This window comes from Saccopteryx leptura, chromosome 6 (genome assembly GCF_036850995.1).
Source record: "Saccopteryx leptura isolate mSacLep1 chromosome 6, mSacLep1_pri_phased_curated, whole genome shotgun sequence".
Taxonomy (NCBI): domain Eukaryota; kingdom Metazoa; phylum Chordata; class Mammalia; order Chiroptera; family Emballonuridae; genus Saccopteryx; species Saccopteryx leptura.
Genome location: NC_089508.1, coordinates 189,283,551 through 189,310,433, shown reverse-complemented (window position 1 = coordinate 189,310,433; position 26,883 = coordinate 189,283,551). Strand labels below are relative to the sequence as shown.

Genomic DNA, 26,883 nt, shown 5'->3' with positions numbered 1-26,883 from the left:
AACCCCGCAGAGGGACCAGCACGTACCCAGGCAGGGCCTTGGAGAAGAGCCACTGACTTGCCTTTAAAAAATATCCTAAAGTTCACCTTTACTTATGTTCGTAATACCCGGATACATCCGTATGATAAAAGATTCACAGGAGCACGTCAGGAGTGACGTCCCTGCCGCCTACCACCCCAGGGGAGGAAGAGACCGACAGCGTCTGGCCTGTGTCCTTCCCAGCGTCTGTGCGGCGACACGAGGCCCCTCGCAGGCAGACGTGGGCAGAGTTCAGAATCGTGTTTGGGGCCCGGGGCCTCAGGCTCCCAGAGCTGAGTGAGTCAAGGAGGCTGGCTGTCTCCTGTGCATCTGCCACCCGCTGCCACCCCTCGGGCTGTGACTCAGTGACCTGCTCCCCCCCGTGGAATCCATCACAGGTGGCTGACTCATCACACACTGCGCAGAAGAAAGAAAGGACGAGGCTTTTAGAGCCTGTGACTTCAGAACCTACGTCATTGCCTCTGATGGATTGTAAAAATACCCAGACGGAGCCAGGCCCCCAAACCCTGGCCCATCCTGCCCCCCTCCTGGGGTGTGCTGCGTGACTGAGCGAGGAGTCCAGGGGGCTGGGGGCCGCCGGGGCCGCCCGTAGCTCATGAACCCTGACTTCTGGCTGCCGGCTGGCTTCCTGACGGACGGATGAGGAGGCTGCGGGGCCGGTGGGCGCCTGATGCTGCAAGTGGGGGGGGAGGGGACCAGCTGCCGGCCTCGCCTATCGCCACGCCGGCTCTCTCATCCGAGCATCCCTTGTCTGAGAGCTTCTCAAAGACACGAAACCCTTAGCTCGCCCAGGGGTGGAGGGTGCAGGGGCTAGCCTGAGCTGTACTCTGGAGTGACACACTGGTCGCGTCACACGTTGACCGAGGTCTCGGCAAACAGCCACAGGGGGGACCGGCAGGAGAGGGCGGGAGCCTGGGTTCTGAGGCTTTCTCTGTTGGTGTGGATCGGGCCCCTGGGAACAGAGGATCCGCCGGTACTGGGTTCTGCCCACCCGGTCCAGCAGCGCCCCGGAGCTAGTGGCCCCCACCCTGGGACTTTGGAAGGTGCTTGATAAACAATGTTTGGAATGAATGAATGTATACTCTAGCTCATTCATTCCTCATATAAACTTGGTGAAGGGGGGGGGGTGTTTCATTATATGATTATCATCGTCCCATCTGCCACCTAAAGATGTGAAAACCGAGGCTAAGATGGGTCAAGTGACCTGGAGGGTATTGCTCGGCCAAGAGGAGACAGAGCTGGGACGTGAATGCAGGGCTCAGGGCTGCCAATGCTGGGGTCTTCTCACCCCACCCCACCCCCACTGCCGTCCAGGCTGGAGAGAAAGAAGAAGAGCCCCGTCCTGATCCGGCCAGCAGGGGCTCCAAACCCTGCGGAGCCTGCACCCCCCGCCCAGACTCTCGGCAGGAACCGCAGGAGCTACCAGACCCCTGGGTGCTGACCTCAGCTCGCTGGAGGCTGTCTGGGGGAGCCAAGCAGGTGCTCGGCCGCCAGTTTCTGGGGACCAAGGGGACCAAGGGGACAGGGGCGGAGGTCGCTGTACCTTGTTGATGCTGAACTGGCCCTCGAAGCGGCAGCCCACCCCGTTGTTCAGCGGGATCTTCATGGAGTTGTCGATGTGACCCACTTCATGCCTGCCCATCTCATCCTGGATGTCGAGCCCAACCACTGCGAAGGCCAGAGAGAGAGGAGTCGCAAACACCCGGGGAACGGGGGGCGAAGGGAGGGCCAGCCCCCTCCTCCATCCGCGCCACGGAGAGGGCAGCCGGGCCCTCCAGGACCTCCGAGGCCCAGAGACACAGAGAGGGAGACAGGCAGCCAAGGAGGGGGAGATGGTGACCCCAGACTAAGAGGGAGCCGGCCTCGCTTGTTCCCCCCACGACTGCCTACGCTGGACAGGAAGAGAAAGAGAAGGGGAGGCGGCAGCTAACGGGACCAGTGACGGAGGACTGCGGGACGCAGGGGTGACGGCCCGGCGAGGTGTGAGGCTGCCGGCGGGCAGCAGGGGTCAGGGTGAGAGCGTGGTCTGAGTCCTGGCCTCACCTGCCTTTTTTTTTTTTTTTTTTTTGTATTTTTCTGAAGCTGGAAACAGGGAGAGACAGTCAGACAGACTCCCGCATGCGCCGGACCGGGATCCACCCGGCACGCCCACCAGGGGCGACGCTCTGCCCACCAGGGGGCGATGCTCTGCCCCTCCGGGGCGTCGCTCTGCCGCAACCAGAGCCACTCTAGCGCCTGGGGCAGAGGCCAAGGAGCCATCCCCAGCGCCCAGGCCATCTTTGCTCCAATGGAGCCTTGGCTGCGGGAGGGGAAGAGAGAAATAGAGAGGAAGGAGAGGGGGAGGGGTGGAGAAGCAAATGGGCGCTTCTCCTATGTGCCCTGGCCGGGAATTGAACCCGGGTCCCCCGCACGCCAGGCCGACGCTCTACCGCTGAGCCAACCGGCCAGGGCCGTCTGCCTTTTTCTTTACCAGCTGCGCAACCCTGGCGGCGGCCCTGGACCTTTCTCGGCCTCAGCGTCTTTCTTTGGAAACGGGGTGTTAACAATGACACCTTCCTTGGAGCATGATGAGGATCAGTTAATATGTGTGGAAGATGCTTAGAACGGCCTAATGCACAAGAAGTAGCAAGTGCTCCATCAACTTCAGCACTTGACACATCTCAGACAGCCTCTGGGTTCACTGGCTGAACAGGCTCATCCATTCATCGATTCACTCACTCACTCGCACCTTCCTTGACCCCAGTGCTGTTCCTCCAAGCCCCACCTTCCAGGAGCTCAGGCACTTTTCGGGGTTGCTCAGTCCACGACATGGGAGACTAGGGGAGCCCTGGTCCTTGACTCCAGTGACTCTAACCCCCTGTGACTCAGCTTCCCAACCTGGAAAACGGGCCGGGGCATGCCAACGGCTTTCCCTGAGATGGTGCAAGTGGCAAGGTGGCGGTGCTAGGTCCCCGTCGACTATAGAAACGCAGGAATTTCCCTGAAAGGAACGCTGCGAAGGAGGCTGCAATCTAAAGAAAGAGCAGCCAGCAGTAACTTTTTAAGTGAGCCAATCCTAACGGGGGAAAAACAGAGGGCTCCCTTCTGCTGGTGCAGCCGTTAAGAAGGACGCTCCCGGGTCCACAGTATGCGGGGAAGGCTGGACCTGACGTTCAAGGCTGGGTCCCCGTTGGAGCCAGGGGTTCCGTCCCCAGCAGCTTGTCCTCCAGATGCACACGTGACCAGACGTGTGTGCAAGGCTGCCTGCTCCGGGCAACCTCATTTTTGAAATTGTGACAGCTGGAACCAACCAACTGCTTGTCAACGGGGGCCTGGGCAATGGAACAGCCCCCCCACCCCGAATGCTGGGCAGTGGGTACAGGAATGAGCTAAACCCACCCGTGGGGTGGGAGGGGCCACTCAGGGCGGGGCAGTGGCTCTGAGCGCAGGGCGGCACCTCCAGCGAGATGTCTAAGCTCTCTGCGCCTCCGTCTCCTCCTCCATCCTCAGTTTCTGAGGATTTAAAAAAAAACAAAACAAAACACAACTAAAACAGCACTTGCTACGTGCGCTAGACACTCTTCTACGCCCTGAGTCTTTTATGTAAGAAGGCAGCTTCTGGGCCCTGGCCGGTCGGCTCAGCAGTAGAGCATCGGCCTGGCGTGCGGGGGACCCGGGTTCGATTCCCGGCCAGGGCACACAGGAGAAGCGCCCATTTGCTTCTCCACCCCCCACCCCCCCTCCTTCCTCTCTGTCTCTCTCTTCCCCTCCCGCAGCCAAGGCTCCATTGGAGCAAAGATGGCCCGGGCGCTGGGGATGGCTCCTTGGCCTCTGCCCCAGGTGCTAGAGTGGCTCTGGTCGCAGCAGAGCGACGCCCCAGAGGGGCAGAGCATCGCCCCCTGGTGGGCGTGCCGGGTGGATCCCGGTCAGGCGCATGCGGGAGTCTGTCTGACTGTCTCTCCCCGTTTCCAGCTTCAGAAAAAAAAAAAAAGAAAAAAAAAAAAAAGGAAGGCAGCATCTGGACATCTCTGTGGGGAAGAGAATACGATCAGACCCATTCCTTCTGGAGAAACAGAGAGGCAGAGAGGTTCAGGAACTCGCCCGTGACCTCACAACTAAGAAACGACGAAGCCTGGACTGGGACCCGGGGAGCCTGGACCCAGGGCCCACGCCCTTCAGCCACGCTGCTGGAACGCCTCTCATCTTCACGCACTAATACCGCCCACGCCTCCAGGACGGGGCCTGGCTGGCCCGGTTCGGGCTGAATGCAGGCCAGCGGTGGTTATTGTTTTACTAATCTGATGAGTAAGACAAGAACAGCTCCAAGATATTAGCTGGAAAAAGAAATCTTCAGAAAGGTCCCATAGCGTTGGGTCCCAATTATGGAAAAAAAAAAAAAGAAAAAAAAATGTTGACAGACATGGGTGGGGGGGAGGGGTCCCCAATGCTAGTAGAGGCTTCCTCTGGGGTGGACGGCACACGGGGGAACCCAGTTTTATTTATTTCTTTATCTATTTCTGTATTTTGAACATGTATCTTTTTAAAAAATAAAAAATATATATTTTCCTGTATTATTAGTTCTGTAACAACAACAACAAAAAAACAACCCATAATTTTTAAAAGCAGGATACAAGGATGTCCAGGCAGCGTGATCTCAGCCGGGCTGAGAAACGTAGAGCCAGGACAGCCACCGGGACAGAATGGCCCGGAATATCAATCGATGTTGTCATGGGGGTGAATGATGGATGACTTTTCTTCCTGGACTTTCCAAAGGTACAATGATGAGTATGCATTTTTTGTTTTTGCTTTTTTTTTTTTTCCCCTGTAATATAAACTTGAAGTTCTTTTTTGAAAAAGCCAGGGTGTGGGGCTCTAGCGGGAGCCGCCCAGGGTCGGTCAGCGGCCCCGCAGAGCGGCAGGGCCCCGTGGGCCAGCACTGTCACAGCCTGAGGTCACCCGGCCCCTCTTGGGCCGCTGCCTGGAGCTGGGACGGAGCCTAGAACCACATCCCTTCCCTCCCTTGCCCCGCTGGTCCCAGTCCTCTGGCCTAAGAGTTTCCTTGTTCCAGAGACATGACCAATTCCTGAATGAGAAGCTGCCAGATGAATTATTTTTCTAAGAGAAAGAGAATCAAAATAAAAATAAAACCGACCAACCTATTTCAACAGGTTCCCTGGCTCGGGGCCCACTGTGGATTCAAAATTGTGATGCAATTCTCACAAACCAACAGCAATCACAGGGCTGACTCCCTCACTCTGCCTATAGACTCACCCAATGTCCTGCCCTCAATAGGAAGGAAGGGGTTTGTGCCAACCTGGGGCAGGGGAACAGCCAGAACCCCAGTCCTGGAGGGGGAGGCCTGGTCCACTTGCCAACAAGTCTAGGAAGCAGCTTATCACATCCTTTCAACAACTTCAGGCAACAGACAGCCTTACACCCATTTTACAGATGTGGAAACTGAGGCTCGGACAAGTTACCTTAGCTGGGTCACACAGCTTTAGTGACCGAAGGAGCCAGAACATGATGCCATACAGCAGACTGCCCATGAGTTCTGTTTATACAAAGAATTCACATCCTCTTGGTTCAAACAGAGGAAACAAACAAACAAAATAGAGTGTGCAGTGAAAAAGGACGTTTTTCCAATGCTGCCAACAGCTCAGAGCCACATCCTTTTCCCGAGACCACTCTGGGCCGGTGGGAGGTCTGCTGGCCTTGTGACGCGTGGGAGGCTCTGTGACCCCTACCCATCACTCACACACCACCTCGCCGTCGCTTGTCAAGGATGTCACGGCCCTTTGCTACCAGGTGGGACAAACCGTGGCGTCATTCACACGTCACACATCTCTACTTGTCCTCTCGCCTCCGTCACGCCTTTACCGGTTCCTCCTGAAAGCCCTCCCTCAAAAAACCATGTGCAGGGAACCTGACTTAAGAAACACCAGCTACCCCAACATGGGTACTCTCCAGAGGTACGTAACCCCCGTCAGCAGTTTCTTGTTTTGTTTTTTAACATATTTTTCATCTATTGATTTCAGAGAGGAAGGGCGGGGGGGAGAGAGAGAGAGAGAGAGAGAGCAACAGAAACATCAGTCTGTTCCTGTATGTGCCCTGACCGGGGATTGAACCGGCCACCTTGATGTGTTGGGGCAATGCTCTAACCAAGGACGCTATCTGGCCAGGGCAGCAGTCTCTTGTTTTTTATTCCAGAAAACCACCAAGTACAACCACATTTGATCACACTCTCCCCGCAAAAGAGTGAGAAGAGTATCGCGTTACCTATTGTTGGTGGCTTGCCCTGGGTGCCTAGCCGGTCCCGCTACCTCGCCATTTCCGCCCTCGCAACTCTGCCGAAAGGAGGGCTCTTGCTGGGGCAGAGGGCTCTTGCTGGGCGGAGGGCCGCTGGGGATACTCACGTTCACAGTGCAGGTTGGGTAAACTGATGTTCAAGCTGACGTCGATCTTGCCCCCGCTGTCCTTGTCCGGGTCATCGACGTACAACTCATTCACACTGAGGGAGACAAGCACAGAAGCCTTTGTTGAGATGGGGGGCACCCACCCCCCGCTGCAGGGGACAGCCAGGGACCACTTGAGGTGGTTCCTGCTCCAATAACTTGCACTCCCCTCTGCGGGGAGCCTGTGCCTGCTCGGGCACGGGGCAGCGGGGCTCCCATCCCCTTGGCGCCCTCTAAACGCGGGCCTTCCCACTCGGAGGGGGTGGGGTGACGTTGTGGCAAGAACACAGTAGTCAGATTCAAGTGCCGATCCCACTGTCTCTGCCTCTCTCTATGGGGGACTCGGCTGATGTCACTTCTGTGCAGGCATCTGTTCTATGGGGCGCAGATGGCGTGGTCTGAAACCTTAAACGAGAATGGCAGGCCTCGCTAGGGGTCCGTGCCTGGCACCAGCAGGCACACGGAGCCTTCCTCCCTCCCCTCCTGAGTGCCGCTCCCGCCCAGCCCACCGGGAAGCCGGGACTCCCTGGGTGCCTGCCGCCCAGCCTCCCGTCCTGGTCCTGGGCGGGTCCCAGGTCTGAGAACCACAAGGCCGATGTATCAGTTTCTTGTGGCTGCTGTAACAAACTGTCAGAAAGTTATTGAGGGAAAGCCCGGGTGCCCTGAGGGGGACAGACTGGGCGGCTGCCCTCTGGGAGAGCGGCTGGAAGGACCCCCCGGGACAGTGCGGCACAGGCCCAGCAGGGGGAAGGGCACAGCGCATTTGGGGGCTCGGTGAAGGTTGCCGTGGTGGCAGTTTGGGAGCAGAGGTGGGAGGGGAGCCCGGTGAGGCGGGCCCCAAGAGGCCACGCCAAGGCCTTCGCCCCTGAACCTGAGCCCGGCGCCCTGGTCAGGCTGCACTTGACCAGATCCTTCTGTCTGCTGCGTGAAAGGCTGATGACCAGACAGGAGGCTGCTGCAGCGGCGCAGGTAACAGATGGTGGGCCGGGTGTGGGGACAGGGAGGAGGAGAGGGGGTGCTAGGGCAGGCAGGACCCGCTGATGAACAGGGCAGGGCGGCGGGGGGGGGGGGTGTGTGTCGAGAGAGGCACTTGGGCAGACTGCCGCGCTACTTTCTGGAACCATTCATTGGAAGAGAAGCCGGACTGGTGGCGGGAAAGGCACCGGGCTCCGTGCGGCGGTGCTGAGCTCACGGTGTCTTAGAGACGTCCCTGCAGAGCCGCTGAGAGGACGTTGGAGTCGGATGGCGGTGTCGGAAACCCAGTTCCCAGGTTAACTCCCCTGGGGGAGAGGGAGCCAAACCTGAAGGCCAGCTGAGTGGGCAGCTATGGGCAGTGCTTGAGGCAGCCCCTCGGGTCCTGTGCGTAGCAGGCTATAAAATAAAGGACCACGGCTCCAATCAATCAGACTCCGGAGGCGCCTTGTCAATGGCCGCTTCTCTGGGAAAGAATGAGTCAGGCCAGGGCAAGGGCATGTTGGTTCTACTGGGATCCTGTCTTTGTGCCTCAGCTCCTAGAGTGACGCAGCTGGTGCTCAATTAATAAGACACAGTGGGCTCAGAAACACACCGGGGGGATTCTTCCCTTGTGGGTCACGAAAAATGTTCCCACAGAAACCAGAGAGGCCCGCACGGCTTCGCTTCCAGGTTGCTGGGCCTCCAGCCCATGGAGCCACAAACGGCTCGATCTGAGTGCGCTCAGGTTACTCCCTCTCTCCCTGTGACGTGTCCTGATCCCCATTCTAAAGGCAGGAAACTGAGGCTCAGGGAGGGTGAGTCCCATCCCCAAGGTCACACAACAGGAAATGGCTAGGTTGCAATCCCAGCCCAGGTCTGCCTTCTGCCTCCTTGTCCTCAGCATCCAAGGTCAAGGGAGAAGCCAAGGGTGGCCCTGGCCATCAGGGGCCACAGGGGGTGGAGAGGGGGGACAAGGCCCTGTGCTTGGCAGGCTGGTTGGCCCACATCAAAGAACAGGCGAGGAGAGAACAGGATCACAGGAGGTTATGCGGGAGAAGTGACTTCGCCACAGCCAAACCCCCTTCCCCTTCCCCTTGAGCACCCCGATCTCTACCTCAGCCTTCCCTCCCAGCTCAGGAGCGCTGCTGAGTCAGAGACCGCCGGGTGATTGACAGAGTGGTCACCAAGGGAGAGCCCCCAGGGAGAGCCCCCAGCTTCCTTTCCCAGCGGGCTGGTGAGATTCTCTTCCTTGAAGAGACTCACCTTTCCCACCGCGGAGGCGGGGCCTTGAGCACCACTGAGGGACTGTGGGATGATGTCATCCCCTGGCAACCCTCTGGAGGTGACCTCAGCTCGCTCAGTGAGCTGAGTCCAGGTGGAGCGCCAAGGTGAGCTCACCCTTGAGGCCCCAGGAAGCCTCTCCCAGCCCAGGGGCCCCGGCTCCCCAGACAAAGGGGCCGAGGTGCTGGGGAGGGTGGAAAACACACTGACCCGCAGAGCCGAGGGCCAATCCTGCTCTGCAGGGCGAGTGCGGCTGCTCCCAGGGGCCCTCCTGAGGGGCCTCGGGCCGTGGGATGCACGGTTCAATCACCTGCGCCACCTGCCTGACCAGGTCAGCGCGGCCACCTTCCGAGTCCAAGGCCAATGTTCCAGGCCGCTGGCTCCCTGCCCTTCACACCCACAGCCCTCACTCCCAGGGGCCTGCCAAGCCTAGCCAACCTCAGTGCCTGGGGCTGAACTGAGTTTAAAAGGTGATTTTTAAAAGCCCATTTGGAGCTAAAGAAATGCTTTTTATGGATTCACTGTTGTTTGGGGACTTCCATGGGCCCAATTCCTCCTGTCACTCACTAGCGAGGGTGATGAGGTACCCATGGGGCAGTGAGAGACAGATGTGGGCCCCCCACCTGGCTCAGCCACCAAGAAGCCGGGGGACCTGGGACAAGTGGCTTCGTCTCTGTGAGCCCTGGTTTCCTCCACTGTAACACTGGCAAAGTTTTCTATGAAGTGTAAAGGTAGGCAAAATCAATCCACGGGACCAGAAGTCAGAACAGTGGTGGTGGGGGCGGTCACTGACTGGGAGGGGGCACAAGGGGACCTTCCAGCTGGTGGCAATGTGTTGTCTTGATGGGGTGACGGTGACATGGGTGTAATGTAGTTACAGGCAAACATTTATTAAGCCTCATCTTTATGATCTGTGCACTTTGCCGTCCCTAGGATACACACCTCACTAGAAAAAGGAGGGGGGGGGGAATAGAGGGGAGGGAGAAAAGGAGGAAAGGAGGGAGAAAGAAAAAAAATGGGCCGAGGATTCTGGTTACTTCCCAGGGCCGTGGGCACTGGCAAAGAAGCGGCAGGCTGCCCGGGCAGGGGTGTGTGTGTCACACACTCAGCTCTCCCTGGAATAGCCCAGCCCCCCCCCCCGCCCCCGTGATGGAAGGTATGGGGGGCGGTGGAAGTCCGGGCTCTCAGGGTTCAAACCCTGGCTCTGACACCTGCTGGTTGACTGACCTTGGCCAAGGGGCTTCGCCACCATCAGCCTTCGTTTCCCCAGATGTAAGGTGGTGACAGTCATAGACATGGCATATCCTTACTTAGTAAACAGTAAGTGCCCAATAAATGTCCACTACTTTTATGGATATTATTAATATCAGTGTCTACCGAGCTAACTCTAATGGGTTTACCAACAGAATCCAGTGCATAACATTCTGGTAAGGATTAAATGGGATGATGTGTGCAGGGTGCCTGGCACAGCCTGGTGAATTCTAAGGCCCACATAACAGCTAGCCTTGCTTGTAACGAACCAGAGGCGATGCCCCCCCCCCCATCTGAGCCCCCAGCGGGTGCCAGGCGCTCTGCTGCGGCTTTCACACGTGGTGTCTCATTTAATACGCAGAACGAGCCGGTGTTTAATAGGGGTTACTTTTCTCTTTTCACAAGGATGACACCAGGCTCAGAGGTTCTTCCCGCCAAGGCCACATGGCAGGACCACACTACCAGGAAGAGGGAGAGGCGGGATCTGAACCTAGAGACCTAGTGGCCCCAGAACCCAAAGCCATGTTCTTTCCATTGAACGGCACTGGATGGGACAGGAACCAATGAAAAACTGAGGGGCGAGTGGTCCCCAGGTAGACCTGTGATGCAGATGCCACCATCTTTCTGATCATCTTCAAGATGTCCAACCCCCACCCGTGGCCCACACATCCTAGGGTGTGGGAGGGCTCAGGCGCCCACTCCTTTGGTGCCCCACAAGCCTCCCTCTGTCCCGGCCTGCCACGCCCCATGGGCAGCAGCACCGGACGCCCCCACCAGACGAGATGTGGGCTCTGAGCCGCCGGCACCGAGCGCGGACTCACAGCTCTGCAGATGGAACGAACGGGGGAGGTAACCAACTGCGCTGGTGGAGGAATGGGGGGCGCATTCCAGGTCGGGGGGGGGGGACATCAGACAGCGTCAGGGAGTCTGGAGGATGGCGGGGTGGGGGTGAGCCGTGGCCATGTAGGGAGAGGGAGAGAGGGACCGGGGAGGGACGGACGGGTGGGGGGGAGTGTAGGTGGAATGTCACGGAGGGCCCTGAAATTCTCGGCCGAGGCGTGAGTCGGATGACATCTATGGAAAGCAATTTTATTTGCTTTTAGGAGAGCACTTGAATAGTTCAGATTCCTACCCAAAGTCTCTGACCTCCACGCTTAGTGACTGGATTGAATGGAAACTTACACAGCACTGAGGCCCGCGGCAAGGGCCCGGGAGGGGGTGTGGGGGGTGTGTGTGTGGGGGAGACGCAGGTTACGTGAGCAAACTCTCCGAGTTTAACATGCCGACCATGCCACGTGTAAGAAAGTGCGTTATCACCTTCAGGTAATAACGTCCCCCCAAAATCAGCCCTTGGCAGACACCCAGTCCTGCCCCCACACCTTCTCCACAGCCATCGCCCTGGGACCCTCTGCCCCTCTGCCTTGGGCCATCACCCCCTCCTCACCTGGGCTCTGGCCTCCAGGGTCACCTCTTGATAAGACGTGAGCTTTCTGAAACACAAGCCTGATCTGTCACTCTGAGCTCAGAAGCCTTCAGGCTGACATGACAAGCCTCAGGCTGACATGGTAACCATGGCTCTCTACCCGGCCCTGATCCCAAGGGCACAGTGGGCACCTGGGCTTGGAGGGGGCATGTCAGCTCCTCCTCCTGGTTAAGCTACGGGCCTCCTCTCTCTGGGCGTGCTAGGGGCGCCTGTGAGGACATGGGTCAGGGCAGCCTCACCTTAGCACTAGGCGGGCAAGGGTCTCCAGAAGTTCCAACTGCCTGCTCGGCCACCTGGGCCTGGGAGGCTGCAGCCACGTCTGCCAAGCGACTGTTCTGACCGACAAAGAGTGGCTTCCAGGTGCCCGGGGAGCCACAGCGCTCTACGTGCACAGAAAAGGGTGGGATGGAAGGCCGGGTGACGCCCTGGCGTCGAATGGACCTGGGCTTGCCTCTGGCTCCACCACTTACTAACCTGACTCTGGTTTTAGCCTCCTGGCCCCTCAGTTTCCCTGGCTCTAATGTGGGGCTGACACTAACAGAGGAATACCTACTTCAAGGGCTTTAGTGATGGCTAATGAGCAGATCGCTGTAAATTGCTCACCTGGGTGGGTGGCACGTGGGCACCATCTATAAAATCAGAACTGGAGATTATGAGCTGTATTACGCTGCAAATTATTATTATTATTTTTTTTTTTTTAGAGAGGAGAGAGAAAGGGAGAGAGAGAGACAGAGAGGGAGAGAGAGAGAGGAGAGAAAGACAGAGAGAAGGTGGGGAGGAGCTGGAAGCATCAACTCCCATATGTGCCTTGACCAGGCAAGCCCAGGGTTTCGAACCGGTGACCTCAGCATTTCCAGGTCGACGCTTTATCCACTGCGCCACCACAGGTCAGGCACGCTGCAAATTATCAACGGAGAGTTCCAGCTGCTACAGTTCCTCATTATAAATCCTCATCATGTTAATAATTAGGAGCAGCCAGAGCCTAGACAGTCAAAGACTGGAATGTTCCGTGGCCATGTTCTCCAACAGTGGGGCAGTTTGTGCCCCTGGAAAGTCAGGCCTCCCAGCACCCTGTGGGGCCACTTTCCCAAGCTTAATTAATGGCCTGTCCAAGGCCCAGGTTAGAGTCCAACCACCCAAACAAATGGGCCTCTCTCCCACCGGGCCAGGCCAGAATAGCGTCTTATGTCACCAAGAACCACAGGCCAGGATTGGAGCAATGTTGATCCAACCAGTGGTGACCTCATTTCCTTGGGTTACAATCACAGGCGGGGTGGGGGGCTGACACACTGCGTGGTCACACAACTGTCAAGGAGGAACAGCCTCTCCAAAAGTGAAGAGAACTGTGACCCTCCGTTCTTCCCAAATCAGCAGGGCTTCCCCAGGGGTCAGACAAGCTTCTGAGAGAGCAGAGACCACAAAGGAGCAATCCTGTTTCCTTCTGGATGTTGCCGGCGTCCTCAGTCCTCCACCCTTGCAGACTCCATTTGGGCAACTTCAAGCACTGCGGTTATGTGGCCAGGGTCGCTGCGTGGTCCTAAACGGAGCTTCTGGCGGGGACAGGTCTCTCTTCTCGTCCCCACTTCCCTCCCTCTCTCCTGCCACTCACATTACAAACGGGAAAGTGCTTGTTAGCCCAGGGCCAGACACAGGCGAACGCTCAATGAATAGCCTCTTGTTCCGATTCCTTCCCTCATCTTCATCTCTCTTCCTCTCCAGGGACTGGTGGGACCAGTATCCAGGATGCCCTCAGGAGCCAGGAAGAGGAAGTCCTGGAGAGAGGGGAGGGGGCAGGGCGGCGAGAACACTATGCTCTTGGGGAAGGAGAGCCCTGCCCTGGGTACACAGACAGAACTGTCTGTCCAGGCTTGTCCAGTGGCCCTTCCCCCAGCAGGTGGGGCCCCACCTGCTCCAGGTGCAAGCTCTGACGTCAGAACTCACCTGCCTGGGCCCCCTGGCCCAGCAACCTACCTCACCAGTGGGCTGAGCTGACAAACGGGCTTTGTAAGTAAGTAAGCAAGGGCTTTGTAAGTAAGTAAGCAAGCTGCCCTCAGTGTCAGCAGGAGGCCAGGGAGGCCCATTCTTAAGTCAAGGGAGGGGCCAAGGAATGGAACATTCACAGGGCACTTTCCATGTGCCTGGTGCTGGCTGCCCTGATAACTTCTTTAGTGTTCGCTGGGAGTAAATAGGAAAGGAGTAAATAAATACACGAGGAGATACGTCTCTATCGACACCAAACCCCACAGCAAGCTCCTTTCAGGGCAACACAGGCAGACCTCACTTTATGGCGCGCCACGGGGGTCGCATCTTCGCAAAGTCAAACCCCTCTAGCAGCAAAAGAGGCGTCGCCCCGCTGTCTAGCGCAGTCTGGACCCGGGCCCTGAGGAACTGGGAGGCGGCCCGGAATCTCGCGCAAGCCTCACAAAGTGTCACACGCCTGTATTCTACCTGCTGCCCTGCTCTGTTTCCTCCTTCAGAGCCCCCGTCACGGAGTGACGGATATTCTAGTGCCGCTGGCTTGTGGACCGTCTGTGTCCACCGCCGGCGTCTTCGGCTCCTCCGGGCACGGACGCACACAGTCGCGAATTAAGACGGAGCTGCCACCTGGCTCCCAGGGGCTCGGGACCGAGGACGATTCCCATCGGTACAGGGCGGTGTGCAGGGCTGGGCCTGATGGGGTTTCAGCCCCATGTTCCACCCTCCCTGAGTGCTCCTGCCGCACCAGCTCTCGTCTCCGTGCTTCCCACGCGCCAGGGGAGTCCTGCTCGGGGCCTCTGCGCTTGCTAGTGTTCTTGCCTGGAGCATGTAATGCCTCCCACTGGGTACCTAGACACGGTCAGGGCTCCGTCCTTGATGCCGTCACACGGGGACCCCTCTCATCTTGCTCAGAAGAACATGAGGGGCCTGCACAGCAATCCTCCTCCCAGGGGAGAGGGAGTAGCCGAGAGGGACCAGCAGGAGCCCGGCAGAGCAGGTCCTTTAACATGCCGGCGGGTCTGTCTCTTACTGACCCTCCTGCTCCCGTGTCCAGCTCGTGGCGGGGTGAGCCCTAGACACCTGTGGCCCAAATGTGCACAGATGGAAAGACACTTGACTCGAATAGGTCATCATCCCGCATTAGGGCCTGGGTGTGAAGGGGGCCACAAGTCCTTTCTCTGACACCTGCCTGCTCAAGGGGAGGGAGAAGGGGGGTCATATCTCAGAAAGCAAATCCGCCTCGCCAGCCCTGGAAGGGAGTGTGACTCTGATCCACTGTTCCTATTTTGCCAGCGATGTTGAGACTCAGAGAGGTTCGGTAACTTGCCCAAGATCACACAGCAAAGCGGTAACTAAGCAGAGACCCGGGCCTGGGTCTCCCGGTGCCTTGTCCAATGCATTTTCCACCACTCTGTGAGGACCCCTGGGCCTCGGTGCAATCAGGTTTAAAAAGAAACAACAGAGCCATCAGCGGGACAGGGAAGGCAAACCCTCTCTCACCAGCGGAGGGCCGGAAACGACACCCAGAAACAAGTTCAGGGGAGGTGAGACCAGCCGGCCTCAGGAGCCACCATCTAACTTCAGGACTATGGGCTAGTTCCCTGCCTCTGTGAGCCTCAGTTTCCTCACCTGTAGAAGGAGACAACTGCCTCCCAGGGATGTGGGGGCATTAGAGGTGGTAACGCTTACACGGCAACAAGGCCCATCTGGGACGAAGCTGCTAGGTTTTCGGGCTCCTATTGTCTTGTGGCCGAAAGGGAAGCAAGGGACACCATGAAATTCCATGAGTAAAAAAGAAAATTCCAGTGTTGAACAGGGGAGTGAGTGGCCAGGGCCTTCCTGGCCCCGTGACGCCTTTCTAGGTTGTAAACACGGGAACAGAGAGGCCTGGCGGCCCAAAGCCCACGGCCCAGGGCAGGAAGCGCCCGGGTCTAACTCCGTCTCAGAGGGGCACCCGCTGAGGCCGTGACTAAGTCATTCCAATGGCATCTGTGTTACACGCCGCCCGGGACCCTTGCTAGGAATCGGAGATGGATTCACAATGCGTCAGCTGCTGCCAGGAAGCCCACACCAGTTCCTCACCGAGTGTGGGCCTGAGAACAGGGCAGGGGGCTTAGACGAGGGGGCCGGGCTCTGATGTCAGCGGCCTCGCCCCCTCGGGTAGGAAGCGGAGCTGTTTCTCTGAACATTTCCAGCTTCCACATCAAATGACCCTGGGATGAGTCAGAGGGAAAAAAAAGCCCCCTGGCCAAACAAAGGGACAAAAAGAGAGCAAGCGAGTTCTGTCCATCTGGGGAGCCAGGAGGCCCCCCCCACACACACACACACAGAATGGAACCCAAATATCCTCCTCGCTTTTGCTCTCACTTTAAAATCCTTTTAAGAATCTGAGGAGCGGCGATGCCACAGGCTTGGAAAGGGAGCTGGAAGGTTCTGAGGCTTCTCTCCCTTTTAAGGCCCCTCCCCCCTCTTCTCATCTGGGAAAGCTCTGGAATGCCCCGTGGGGAGGGGGGGTCACTTACACTTCTGTGGTTATGAATCCGGTGAGCTCCGAGAGGAAGAGGAAGAGGATGAAGAGGCAGCAGCAAATAGAGACTGGAAGAAACAACAGAGTCACACAGTGAGGTGGAGGGCAGGGCAGTGCCAGGGGAGGCTGGTCCCTCCCCCCCCCCCAGGGAGAAGCCCCCCGTACAGCCTCCAAAGCCCCTTCCTACTCTTGGTCTCAACATGAAGCAGCCCGGCTCTTGGAAACATAGACGGATACTGATCTGACCCTCCGGTGTGGACCAACCCCCCCCCACCTCCAACAGGCAGACCCTTCCGAAGGGCCAGCCCAGCTTTCTTCCACAAAAGCTCTTAAACACAGAGGTCAGTCAAAAATAGAGGTAGCCAAGTGGTAACCCACAAATGTGTTCTGTTTGGCTTGGGTGGTACATAGGTTAAAATACGGAGTCAGCACTGACCAATCTGGATTTCCTGTACACGTCCAGATTTCAGACTCGATCCCTTGTACCCATATGGGGTCTCAGGTCACTGGTTTGCCACAAGCCCCACCACTCCCTCCTGCCTCCCTGATGCCGAGGCGTGTGTCTGTGGCCGTGTATCACCATCCACTGTGGTACCATCAACACTGGCCCACATCCCCATCAAAAGTAAAAAAATGAGGACAGTGAGCTCTGTGCTTTAAGAGAAGGGACCGTTCTTTATGGAGTGAGCAATGGTCCTACTCTGAAACGCAGATAGTGGAACAGAGCCCCAGGGTCAGCCCATTTCCCTCAGACGGACCTTGTCTGCCAGGCCTCTGGCGATGTTGGCGTTTGTGCCCCCACTGGAGTCACTCCCTGGGGCAGGACATAACAAGTATCCCGAGCTCTGGCCCTCAACTCATCTGCAGGCCCATCCCCTGACACACCCCCAATATCCAGCCACCCGGCCACACTGGGCCACACGAGCCACGTGCTGTTCCCTAACCAGGCGTCTCGCCTCTGCTCTTCTGCCTGGAGCGACCATCCCATCTTCCCTCCTCCTCCACGGTCACCGGCTCCGTGTAGTGACCTCTCACTCACTCATCCTTCCCGGCCGAGGCCCAGCCCAAGGGTCCCTTCTGCTGGGATGCTCACCCCAGCCCCAGAAGTGGAGTCGGTTACTGTCCCCTCTCTGTTCCCACCCTCTCTGTGAACACCTCCCGCCTCTTAATGGTTATCCCCGGCAGTTTCTCTTACCAGACTGATACCCCAGAGGGAAAAAGCTCCACAGCTCCAATGCTCAGCCCGGGGCTAGGCCCAGGGGAAATCACAGCTGCTGTGTAAGGCAGGGAGTCAGCCTCCAGAGCACTGAACAGAGGCTGCACCCGCCTCAGCTGGGCTCATCCCAGAGCCACGTAGCGGGCAAGGGCTCACACGCGGTGTCCCTGGACATAGAGGTTAGGTTACTTAACCTCCCCCTGCCTCGGTTTCCCCATCTGTAAACGGCCACAGTAGTAGCACGTGCCTTGTAGGGCAGCTCTGAGGATGTCCACACCACAGGGACTGGGATAGAAATTGTGCCTGGCAGGTAATAATGGCTCAACAACTGGCTCATTTATTAGGATTTTCATCACGGAGACGACGTGATACGACAACGGGGTTCACCCTGCATTTCCTGCAGAGAGAAAGGAAGCTCCCGGCCCCACTTGCTGATTCCACTGCATTCTTGACAGCCGGCGCCCGAACCGGCTGAGCCATCACGATGGACACTGGACCCAGCGATCCCACCCTCTTCATCAGCAGTAGTATTGTTAGCATCACTACCTACCTACCTTTTTTTTTTCTTTAATTTGTCCACTGATTTGAGAGAGAGGGAGAGAGAGAGAGAGAGAGGAAAGGAAAGAAGTATCAACTCCTTGTTCCACTTCGTTGCTCCATTTAGTTGTGCATTCATTGATGGCTTCTCGTACACGCCCTGACCGGGGATCAAACCCATGACCTCGGCACAGAGGACCCTATCTCTCTATCTTAAAATGAATAGTGACAGATGCATTCTGGGTGAGAAAGACTTGGGGAGTAACTCCAGTATCCCCCATGTCTTGGTGCGGTTTTGGAAGCTGTGGGGAAGAGAAACGTGCGTTTGTTGGGCACCTGCTCTGTGCCCGGCCGTGGGAGTGCTAATGGACACCTGGTCACTGCAGACCAGCACTGGATGGGGGCAGGAGCCCATGCTAAGGAGGCAGGCAGGAGTGGAGGCTCAGAGAAAGGAAGAGACAGGCCCCCGGGTCACACTGGGAAGGGACGCGACTGGAACCTGTGCGTTCCAGAGACAATCCCCGAAGAAAAGGAACCCCCAGAGCTCAGGCTCCGAGCGAAGGGCCCAGGGACATTCCTAGAGTCCCTCCCAAAGCTTCCAAAACCATACCAAGATGTGGGGCACACCAGAGTTGCTCCCCAATTCTTCCAAACTGAAAAAGTATGAAAGGGCTTTATTTGGGGGGAGGGTCAGAGGTCATTCAGGTGTGCAAGGAGAAAGGACTCAGGCTGCATCAAAAGGCACCTACTGGGCGAGTCTCTTTCCCACTCCTGCCCTGAGGTGCCACCGTGAGGGCCCAGTGTCCTGCAGGGTCATGTGAGTGCAGACGGATAAATCCTCTTCTCCTCTCAGCACATAGCAGCGGAAGGTACTGCCCCTCCGGCCATGCTCTGCTTGCTCAGCCATCTGTGGCTAAGCAGGTGCCACAGCTCTGTACGCTGAGTACCCAGGTTTGTTTGTTTCTATGGCCTAGAAGTGAACTGCAAATGCCTCCTCCAGCTGCTGAGCAAATTCCTTCACAGAAACAGCCCAGCTTTCCTGGCTCATGTCCCTCCCTCCCCTTTCTCACCTGCAGACTGCGGTGACTTGACGTGATGAACGAGCCCCAAACAATGAGGCACTTTTGAAGGTCAGTGCTGACCAAGGTCTACCCAGGTCTCTCCTAGCGCCTTCCTTGCCTCAAGCCTGCAAAACGGGCCCCTGGGTTCTCCCTCTATCCAAAGCCGAGGAGCAGAGATGGGCCGGCAAGGCCTTTCTGCAACCTGTCTGCTTCGTTCAAGGCTCTGAGGGAGCCCGGTCAGTGTGGCAGGTGGACGCCCCGAGCACGGAGTCTGCTCGGCCGAAACCCAAGTGTCCAACAGCCCCGATCACTCGAACTCGGTACCTGCTCCTGCCCCGTCCCTAGACTGGGAGGATGGAGACGGTGTCTCAGCATCGCTGCGGCCTCAGGGTCTGGCATGGTGCCTGGCCCAGAGGGGATATGAAATACATCTTTGAATGAATTAATGTAAATTGCGAAAGCCCGGTCGGCCAGAAAGGCCTTCCGATACTGAAGGCTCCACGGGAGTCTTTCAATCCACATTTGGGCAAGACGCTAAGTCTCCGACTCCAGACTTCTTCTGAGACCGACTCAGGCACTGGGCAGTGGGGCGCGACCCCAGGAGAATGCTGGCGAGTGGGCACCCTGGTGCAGCCGGCAAAGGGGGCACTGGACCCAAGACCTGAGACGCTGTGAAGTCACTGACTTTGTCCAAGGCCACGCGACCACTCAAGTGGAGGGGGCAAAATTCAATCCCGACCCGCGAGTCTGCTGCACCCGTGCTGGCGTCTTCACGTACTAACAGCACGTATCACGATGTAAGGAGGTGGTGTGTGTCTGTGCCCGCTCGGCCGCGCCCTTCCAGGACAGAGACCCCAGCCCATTCGTCAGTGTGGTCCCCGCCTGGGCACAGTGCCTGGCCCCAGAGCCTGGCTAATAATATTCGCTCATTAAGTGGCAGCTAAGGGTGGCTCCCCAGGCCTCACGCCTTTCCTCTCGTGCTCGGGAATCGCGGCTGGACACCCGGTGGCCGGGACCGCAGGACAGAGGGCCGTGTGGCAGTTCCCTCTAACGTTCCAACACACAGGCCCCTGGGCCCAGTAATTCCTCTGGTAGGAAAGTTACCTTACAGGAGTCACCGTGCACGGACACAAAGGGCTATGGACAAGGCGTCTGCAGCAGCAGCACAATGGAATCAGCACTGTGTCCACCCTCCGCAGGCCTGTTACCTAAACAGTGGGTCACCCAGGTATGACACAGCTGGAAAGAGGAGCGTGGTGGCCAATCAGGTGCTGGCACGGAGGCGTCCAGGACAAGTCAGCTGGAAGAAAGGCCAGGAGGTGGCCGGGCACAGATGCGCCCGTCTGGGCCGAGGACAATGATACACGCAGATCAAGGCCCAGCTGTCCTTTTAAAAAATTCTAGAAGGATACACACCTGATACTTAAACATCCTGACACGGGAGAGACCACAGAAGCTGAGAAGAGGTTTGAGGTGTCGGCTGCTGGTAGGAAGGGGACAGGCCTGATTGAAGTTTTGGGCCCAGGTTCATAAAATAATTGATCGGGTAGATGGAGAAGCCCCTTTCCTCTCATGTCCCCTGGGTAGCCTTCCCTGGGGACCAAGGCAGAAAGTGTCACAGCTTCTGTGGCCACAGACCCTCATAAACCTCGGGCTCCAGGAGGATGGTGATAAGTAGAGGGTCCTCCATGCCCTGAGGACTTTGCACGTACCCAACCCTTGACAGGCCGTGATGTCCTTTAAGCCCCAGCTCAGGAAACAGAGACTCAGAGAGGAGACGTGGCTAGCCCAAGGTCACCCAGCTGCTAAGAGGGAGAATGGGCCCAGCTCTGCCGAACCCCAGAGCCCGCGACGCAGGCATCCTGCTGCCTGGCCCGGCAGTGGGGGGACACCTGAGGTCATTCCCTTAGCTTAGTGGTCCCCAACCCCTGAGCCGCGGACCAGTACCAGTCCGTGGGCCATTTGGTACCGGTCCACAGAGAAAGAATAAATAACTTACATTATTTCTGTTTTATTTATATTTAAGTCTGAACGATGTTATTTTTTTAAAAATGACCAGATTCCCTCTGTTACATCCGTCTAAGACTCACTCTTGACGCTTGTCTCGGTCACGTGATACATTTATCCGTCCCACCCTAAAGGCCGGTCCGTGAAAATATTTTCTGACATTAAACCGGTCCGTGGCCCAAAAAAGGTTGGGGACCACTGCCCTAGCTGACAACGGCCTGCCCTGGGAGGCCACAGCAGACCCCAACCTGAGCACCGGACCCCAGGCCACAGTCCACGGGGAAACTCCCTCCCATACACCGAGCACTGGGGAGGCCAGCGGAGCAGGGAGGCCCACTGAGTCCCAGTCCGGCTCTATCTCCTGTGAGCTGTGAGACGCCATGTGAGCTGTGAGACACGCCAGGCAAGTCGCTCTGCCTCTCTCAGCCCATTCTCTCCTCCGGAAAATGAGGTGAAATCATTCCTGCTTGCACGGTTCTTTTGCTCTGTTCTTATTTTTCCTACATAAACTTTGTATTGCGGGGCGATGATAGATAGAAAGATGGTACAGAAAGTTCCCAACACACGCTTGTCCCAGCTTCCCTTGATGTTACATCTGGTAGATTTGTCAAAGGGAGAGGTTAGCACTGTACAATCCTATTACTGAGTCAGCTACGGACGTGTTCAGATCACCAGCTCCCCCACGAAGGCCCCCCTTCTGTCCCAGGAACTGACCCAGGGCCCCACCACACTCGGTCACCATGTGTCCTCAGCCTCGAATCTGGGACACTTCCTCAGTCTTTCCTTGGTTTCTGAGACCTTGCCACGTTTGAAGAGTGCTTGGCAGGTGTCCTGCAGAACGTTCCCCCGGTCTGGAGCTGTCTGCTGCTTTCTCCTGATGAGACCGGGTCGTTTGTTTCTGGGGAAGACCCCGGGAAGTCGGGTGCCCTTCCCATCGCGTCCTACCAGGGGTGCGTGATGTCCACAGGACGTCTCACTGGCTGATGCTGACCTTCGTCCCTCAGTGAGGGTGCTGGTCCAGGTGTGTCGAGTCTAGTGACTATTTCCTTTCCATCCTCACCTCTTTAAAAGTGAGTCACGCCTGACCGGTGGTGGTGGTGCACTGGACAGAGCATCAGCCTGGGACGCTGAGGACCCAGGTGTGAAACCCTGAGGTCGCCAGCTTGAGTGCAGGATCATCAACATGATATCAAGGTTGCTGGCTTGAGCCCCCCATCAAGGCACATATGAGAAGCAATCAATAAACAACTAAAGTGACACAACGAGTTGCTGCTTCTTATCTCTCTCTTCTCCTGCCTCTCTCTCAAAAAAATAAAAACATAAAATAGGCCCTGGCCGGTTGGCTCAGCGGTGGAGCGTCGGCCTGGCGTGCGGGGGACCCGGGTTCGATTCCTGGCCAGGGCACGTAGGAGAGGCGCCCATTTGCTTCTCCACCCCCCCTTCTTCCTCTCTGTCTCTCTCTTCCCCTCCCGCAGCCAAGGCTCCATTGGAGCAAAGATGGCCCGGGCGCTGGGGATGGCTCCTTGGCCTCTGCCCCAGGCGTTAGAGTGGCTCTGGTCGCGGCAGAGCGACACCCCAGAGGGGCAGAGCATCGCCCCCTGGTGGGCAGAGCATCGCCCCTGGTGGGTGTGCTGGGTGGATCCTGGTCAGGCGCATGCGGGAGTCTGTCTGACTGTCTCTCCCTGTTTCCAGCTTCAGAAAAATACAAAAAACAAACAAAAACAAAACAAAAAAAACCCCCATAAAATAAAATAAAACAAAATAAAATAAAAGCGAGTCACTAAGTCCAACTCACACTCTAAAAGAAGAGAATTAAGCTCTCACTCCCAGATAGGGACATATTCATAGATATTATTAGGAATTCTTCTGTAAGGAAGAGTCGCCCCTTCTCCCCCATTGATTTAGATCAGCATGAACTCCTGGGCCTTAACTGTTTGGGTGCTAAGCCGATAATGCCCTCGTGTATGCGCAATCAGACGGCCCCAGCTGTGGGCCAGGTTGGCGCCCGTGTCCCGCTGACGCTCCCCACCCTCTGTTCTCTCGGGGCTCCGCTCTGCTCTGCGTTCGGGGCACACAAGGCATCCCGGGCTTAGCTGGGACCCTTCCTGCCCAGCCCTGAAAGCAGCCATTTCTCTAAGGTGCCCCGGGTTCTCTTATTGAAGAATGGCATTTAGAACCCAAAATCTGGGGGAGATTTCTAATTTTTTTTTTTTAAAATGGTTGAAAGCATGCTTATGTCAAAAATGCAAAGGGTTTGAAAGGTCTGAAGAGGAAAGTCTCCTGCTGAGCCCTGAGCCCCCGTGTCATCTCCGAGGGCAGCTGCTATTCACGGTCTCCGGTGTCTCCTCCCAGCAATAGCTGCCGCCTGCGCCTCACAGGTCAGGGTGAGGACGGAGGAGAAACCGGGGAGAACAGGAAGGGCCTGCCGAGACGCCTGTCGCTCCTTCCCTCCTCCTGTCTCTCCGTCCCTCCCTGGCCCAGCAGTTCTGCCCGGGGAGTGGGCACAGGGGCGGCGCCAGGGAGGGGGTCAAGGGGCTACTTACTAATGGCCCCGGTGTACGTCGGCTGAGTAAGGTCCTTGGGCACCTTCCTGTAGATGTCAAACCTGCAGAGAGCAACGGGGACAAGGGTGAGGTGGGCACAAAGGCTGGTCTCGGGCAGCGGGGGACGTGGGACGTGGCTTGGCTGGCATGCCGCATGGCTCAGCAAGCCGTGGCTCTTTCCAGAACCAGCCCCGTCAAGCGGCCCGCTCCCCACACTGCCTCGACCCGCGTCACTCTTCTTCATCACACTTATTAGCACCCGAGGGGGCCCTGGCCGACAGTTGGTGATGTTTCTTGGTTGGTCTTTTCCCATCAGAGTGTCACCCCCACGAGGGCAGGAACCTGGTGAGGCTTCATCCCCGCCCCCTGCCACGTCCCCAGACCCTAGCATGGGCCTGGCACATAGTAGGCACTCCACAGCCATTTGTGGAATGAACTGAACCCACGTCAGGCTTCTCTGATGCTGAAGGACACAGGGAAACGCAGTCTTTCCTGAGTGCTACGGCGTTGGCTCTCCTCCTCGCCCTCCGGTTCCCGCTCCCTGCTTCCTAGAGATTCTTCTCAACGCCCAGGCACGAGGTGACCACCCTGCCCGGGACCCGCTGTCTCAGCACCCGCTCCCGATGGCTCGCGCTCCGTTCAGTGTGGGTTTCATAGGCACAGAGCCATGCCTTTCTTTCATAGGGATCCCATCACAGTAGACAGGGGTTGTGGGGTGTGGTGGAAGGATTTGGGGTTTGGGACTCGGACAGACTCCATGGGTTTAAAATCTGGCCATCTGTTTAAAACGTTAAGGCCCCGAGTCAGATCGCCTTGGGTGCCAATCTTGGTTGATCTTCTTCCTGTCTGTGTGACTTTAGGCAGATAACTCCACCTCTCTGAGTCTCCGTTGCCTCATCTGTAAAAATGGGGCTATTCCTGGCCAGTTGGCTCAGCAGTAGAGCGTCGGCCTGGCGTGCGGGGGACCCGGGTTCGATTCCCGGCCAGGGCACATAGGAGAAGCTCCTATTTGCTTCTCCACACCTCCCCCCCTCCTTCCTCTCTCTCTCTCTCTTCCCCTCCCACAGCCAAGGCTCCACTGGAGCAAAGATGGCCCGGGCGCTGGGGATGGCTCCTTGGCCTCTGCCCCAGGCGCTAGAGTGGCTCTGGTCGTGGCAGAGTGATGCCCCGGAGGGGCAGAGCATCGCCCCCTGGTGGGCAGAGCATCGCCCCTGGTGGGCGTGCCGGGTGGATCCCGGTCGGGCGCATGCGGGAGTCTGTCTGACTGTCTCTCCCCATTTCCAGCTTCAAAAATTACAAAAACAAACAAACAAAAAAAAAACGGGGCTATTATTACCAGACTTGCCAGGCTACGGAGTTAAGTAAGGGACATAAGCGTCTGGCAGATTTGACCCTGAGCGTTTACAGCGGAGGCTCCTCACGCACTTAGCTTCCTCCCCTGCACCTGACCCCGAGCAGACAGCTCCCACACAGGGTTCTACCAATGGAGCTCTAAGTCCACGCGCAATGTTCCCAGGCTCTCTGGTTAGAGCCCGGCTTGGTACAGAGCCACTAACTACTCTGGCCCTGTGGGCGACGGGCTGGCGTGTGGCTCCCCTTCAGTGATTGGGAAACAGCTGGCACAGTGCTGCCCCGATGCAATGATTTAGAAGTCTTGTGTAAGATCTGACACTTGACTCCTGTGTGCTCACTCGAATGACACGTGACCTGTGCTGGTTTCCTGAGACCTCAGGGGAGAAACAGCTCCTGCAGCCCGCCAAGTTAGCAGGTAGCACTTTCCCTCCTGCCTGTTCAGCCAGGTGCTTGGGCCCCTAAGGGCACCAGAAACTGGGGCTGAGAGTGAGTGTGGGGGAGCCATGTGACTCAACCACCCGTAGCTGCTCACCTCCCTTATTCTGAAAGTGCTAACCCCTTTATGCGGGAGGCACATGAGAGGTAAGAGCGGTGACTGCAGCGTCAGCCTGCCCGGGCTCAAATGTGACTCAGTCCGCCACTGTATGACCTGGGGCACGTCACTTACTTATCCTACCTAGGCCTCAGTTCCACTGTCTGCAAAATGGGGCACCGATCGTAATATCTCACAGACAAGGGTTAGGACCAGATGCATTTGAGCACATTAAGCACTTAGAACTGGCCTGGCGCCCGGGAAGCGCTATTTGAGTGCTGCTGTTACCATTACTGACGCTGCTATTTGAGTAACATTTATGAGCACTTACTATGTGCTGGGCCCTGTTTTAGGCACTTGGGACATGGAGATAAAAATCAGGCCCTGCATGCCTGTGGTTTAGCAGCAGAGACAAAGGAAATGGAAAGAGAATGCAGGAGTGCTCCATCATGGGGTCAGCTGGAGGCGCTGGAGAGCCCAGACAGGGCACCTGGGGAAATCCAGGAGGCTTCCTACAGGAGGTGATCTCTGTGTTTCTTTGTTTGTTTAGGTGAGAGGAGGGGAGATCGTGAGGCAGACTCCCACATGCACCCTGACCAGGATATACCTGGCAACCCTGTCTGGGGCTGATGCTCATGTACTGAGCTATCTTTAGCACCTGAGGATGGCGCACTTGGACCAACCAAGCTATTCTCAGCGCCTGGGGCCATGATTGAACCAATTGAGCCACTGGCTGCAGGAGGGGAAGAGGGAAAGAAGCGGAGCTGGGTGGGGAGAGAAGCAGATCTTTGCTTCTCCTGTGTGCCCTGACCAGGAATCAAACTCAAGACGTCCATATGCCGGCTGACGCTCTATCAACCAAGCCACCAGCCAGGGCCATGGAGGTGATCTCTGAGCAGAGCAGGAGGATGGGAAGAAGGTGGGTGCAGACAAAGAGTAGCCCACATAGTGAGAGCAGCAAAAGCAGAGACCAAAAGAAGGGTTCATCCCGGTAGGCCAGAAGTTTGGTTCACTTGCACAGGGTACTAGGCTTCGGAACAGAGGGAAAGGTCCCTGGGGAGGTGGGAGGGGCTTACGATCCAGCTTCCTGGTCCACTGAATACCATTCACCATCATCCAGGGCCCATAGGCAGAAATTGGGCCTCACAGTTTAAAAAAACACATGAACCATCATTTCAAAACTGGGAGTTTTATGGGAAGTCAGAGGCTGCTTAGGGTGATGAGGTGGGAGGGGCCAGGGCAGAGTATCAGAGCCGGGTAAGGGTGAGGAGGGAGAGACGGGAGGTTGTTATACAGGGGGACTGATTAAATAAGTGAATACAGTGATGATGGTGGGGGCCAGGGCTGTCAGGGGAAGAGCACACGGAGGAAAACGCAGAATAAACCCCATGGTGTTAGCATGGAGATGGAGGAATCGCTGTGAAGAACTCATGATTCTCAACAAACATGATACAGAAATGTCCACGTGGATGTATACACATCACATATACATACAGTAGTTCCCAGCTCGTTCCTTAGAGAGCGACACAGGAACAGTGACAGCCAGATAGTAATGGGTGCATCTGGGACTGAGATCTTGGATGCTACATATTATTATTTGAAAACAATAACAACAACAAAAAAACACAGCTTGACCAGGCAGTAGCGCAGTGGATAAAAGTGCCGGCCTAGGATGCAGAAGACCCAGGTTC

General features: G+C 57.0%; 2 protein-coding genes across 2 annotated transcripts in view; both read right to left on the bottom strand.

Moving 5' to 3' along the window:
- NEURL1B (neuralized E3 ubiquitin protein ligase 1B) overlaps positions 1-26,883 on the bottom strand; it is a 292,908-nt gene that overhangs the window by 67,902 nt on the left and 198,123 nt on the right. The gene's annotated exons all lie outside the window — the stretch shown is intronic.
- ERGIC1 (endoplasmic reticulum-golgi intermediate compartment 1) overlaps positions 1-26,883 on the bottom strand; it is a 100,725-nt gene that overhangs the window by 24,232 nt on the left and 49,610 nt on the right. Inside the window, exons 2-5 of the mRNA XM_066342155.1 lie at positions 23,308-23,369; positions 15,939-16,011; positions 6,432-6,526; positions 1,583-1,707 (exon numbers count right to left, since the gene is read on the bottom strand). Of these exons, the coding sequence (XP_066198252.1) occupies positions 1,583-1,707; positions 6,432-6,526; positions 15,939-16,011; positions 23,308-23,369 (355 nt within the window). The remainder of the gene's footprint in view (positions 1-1,582; positions 1,708-6,431; positions 6,527-15,938; positions 16,012-23,307; positions 23,370-26,883) is intronic.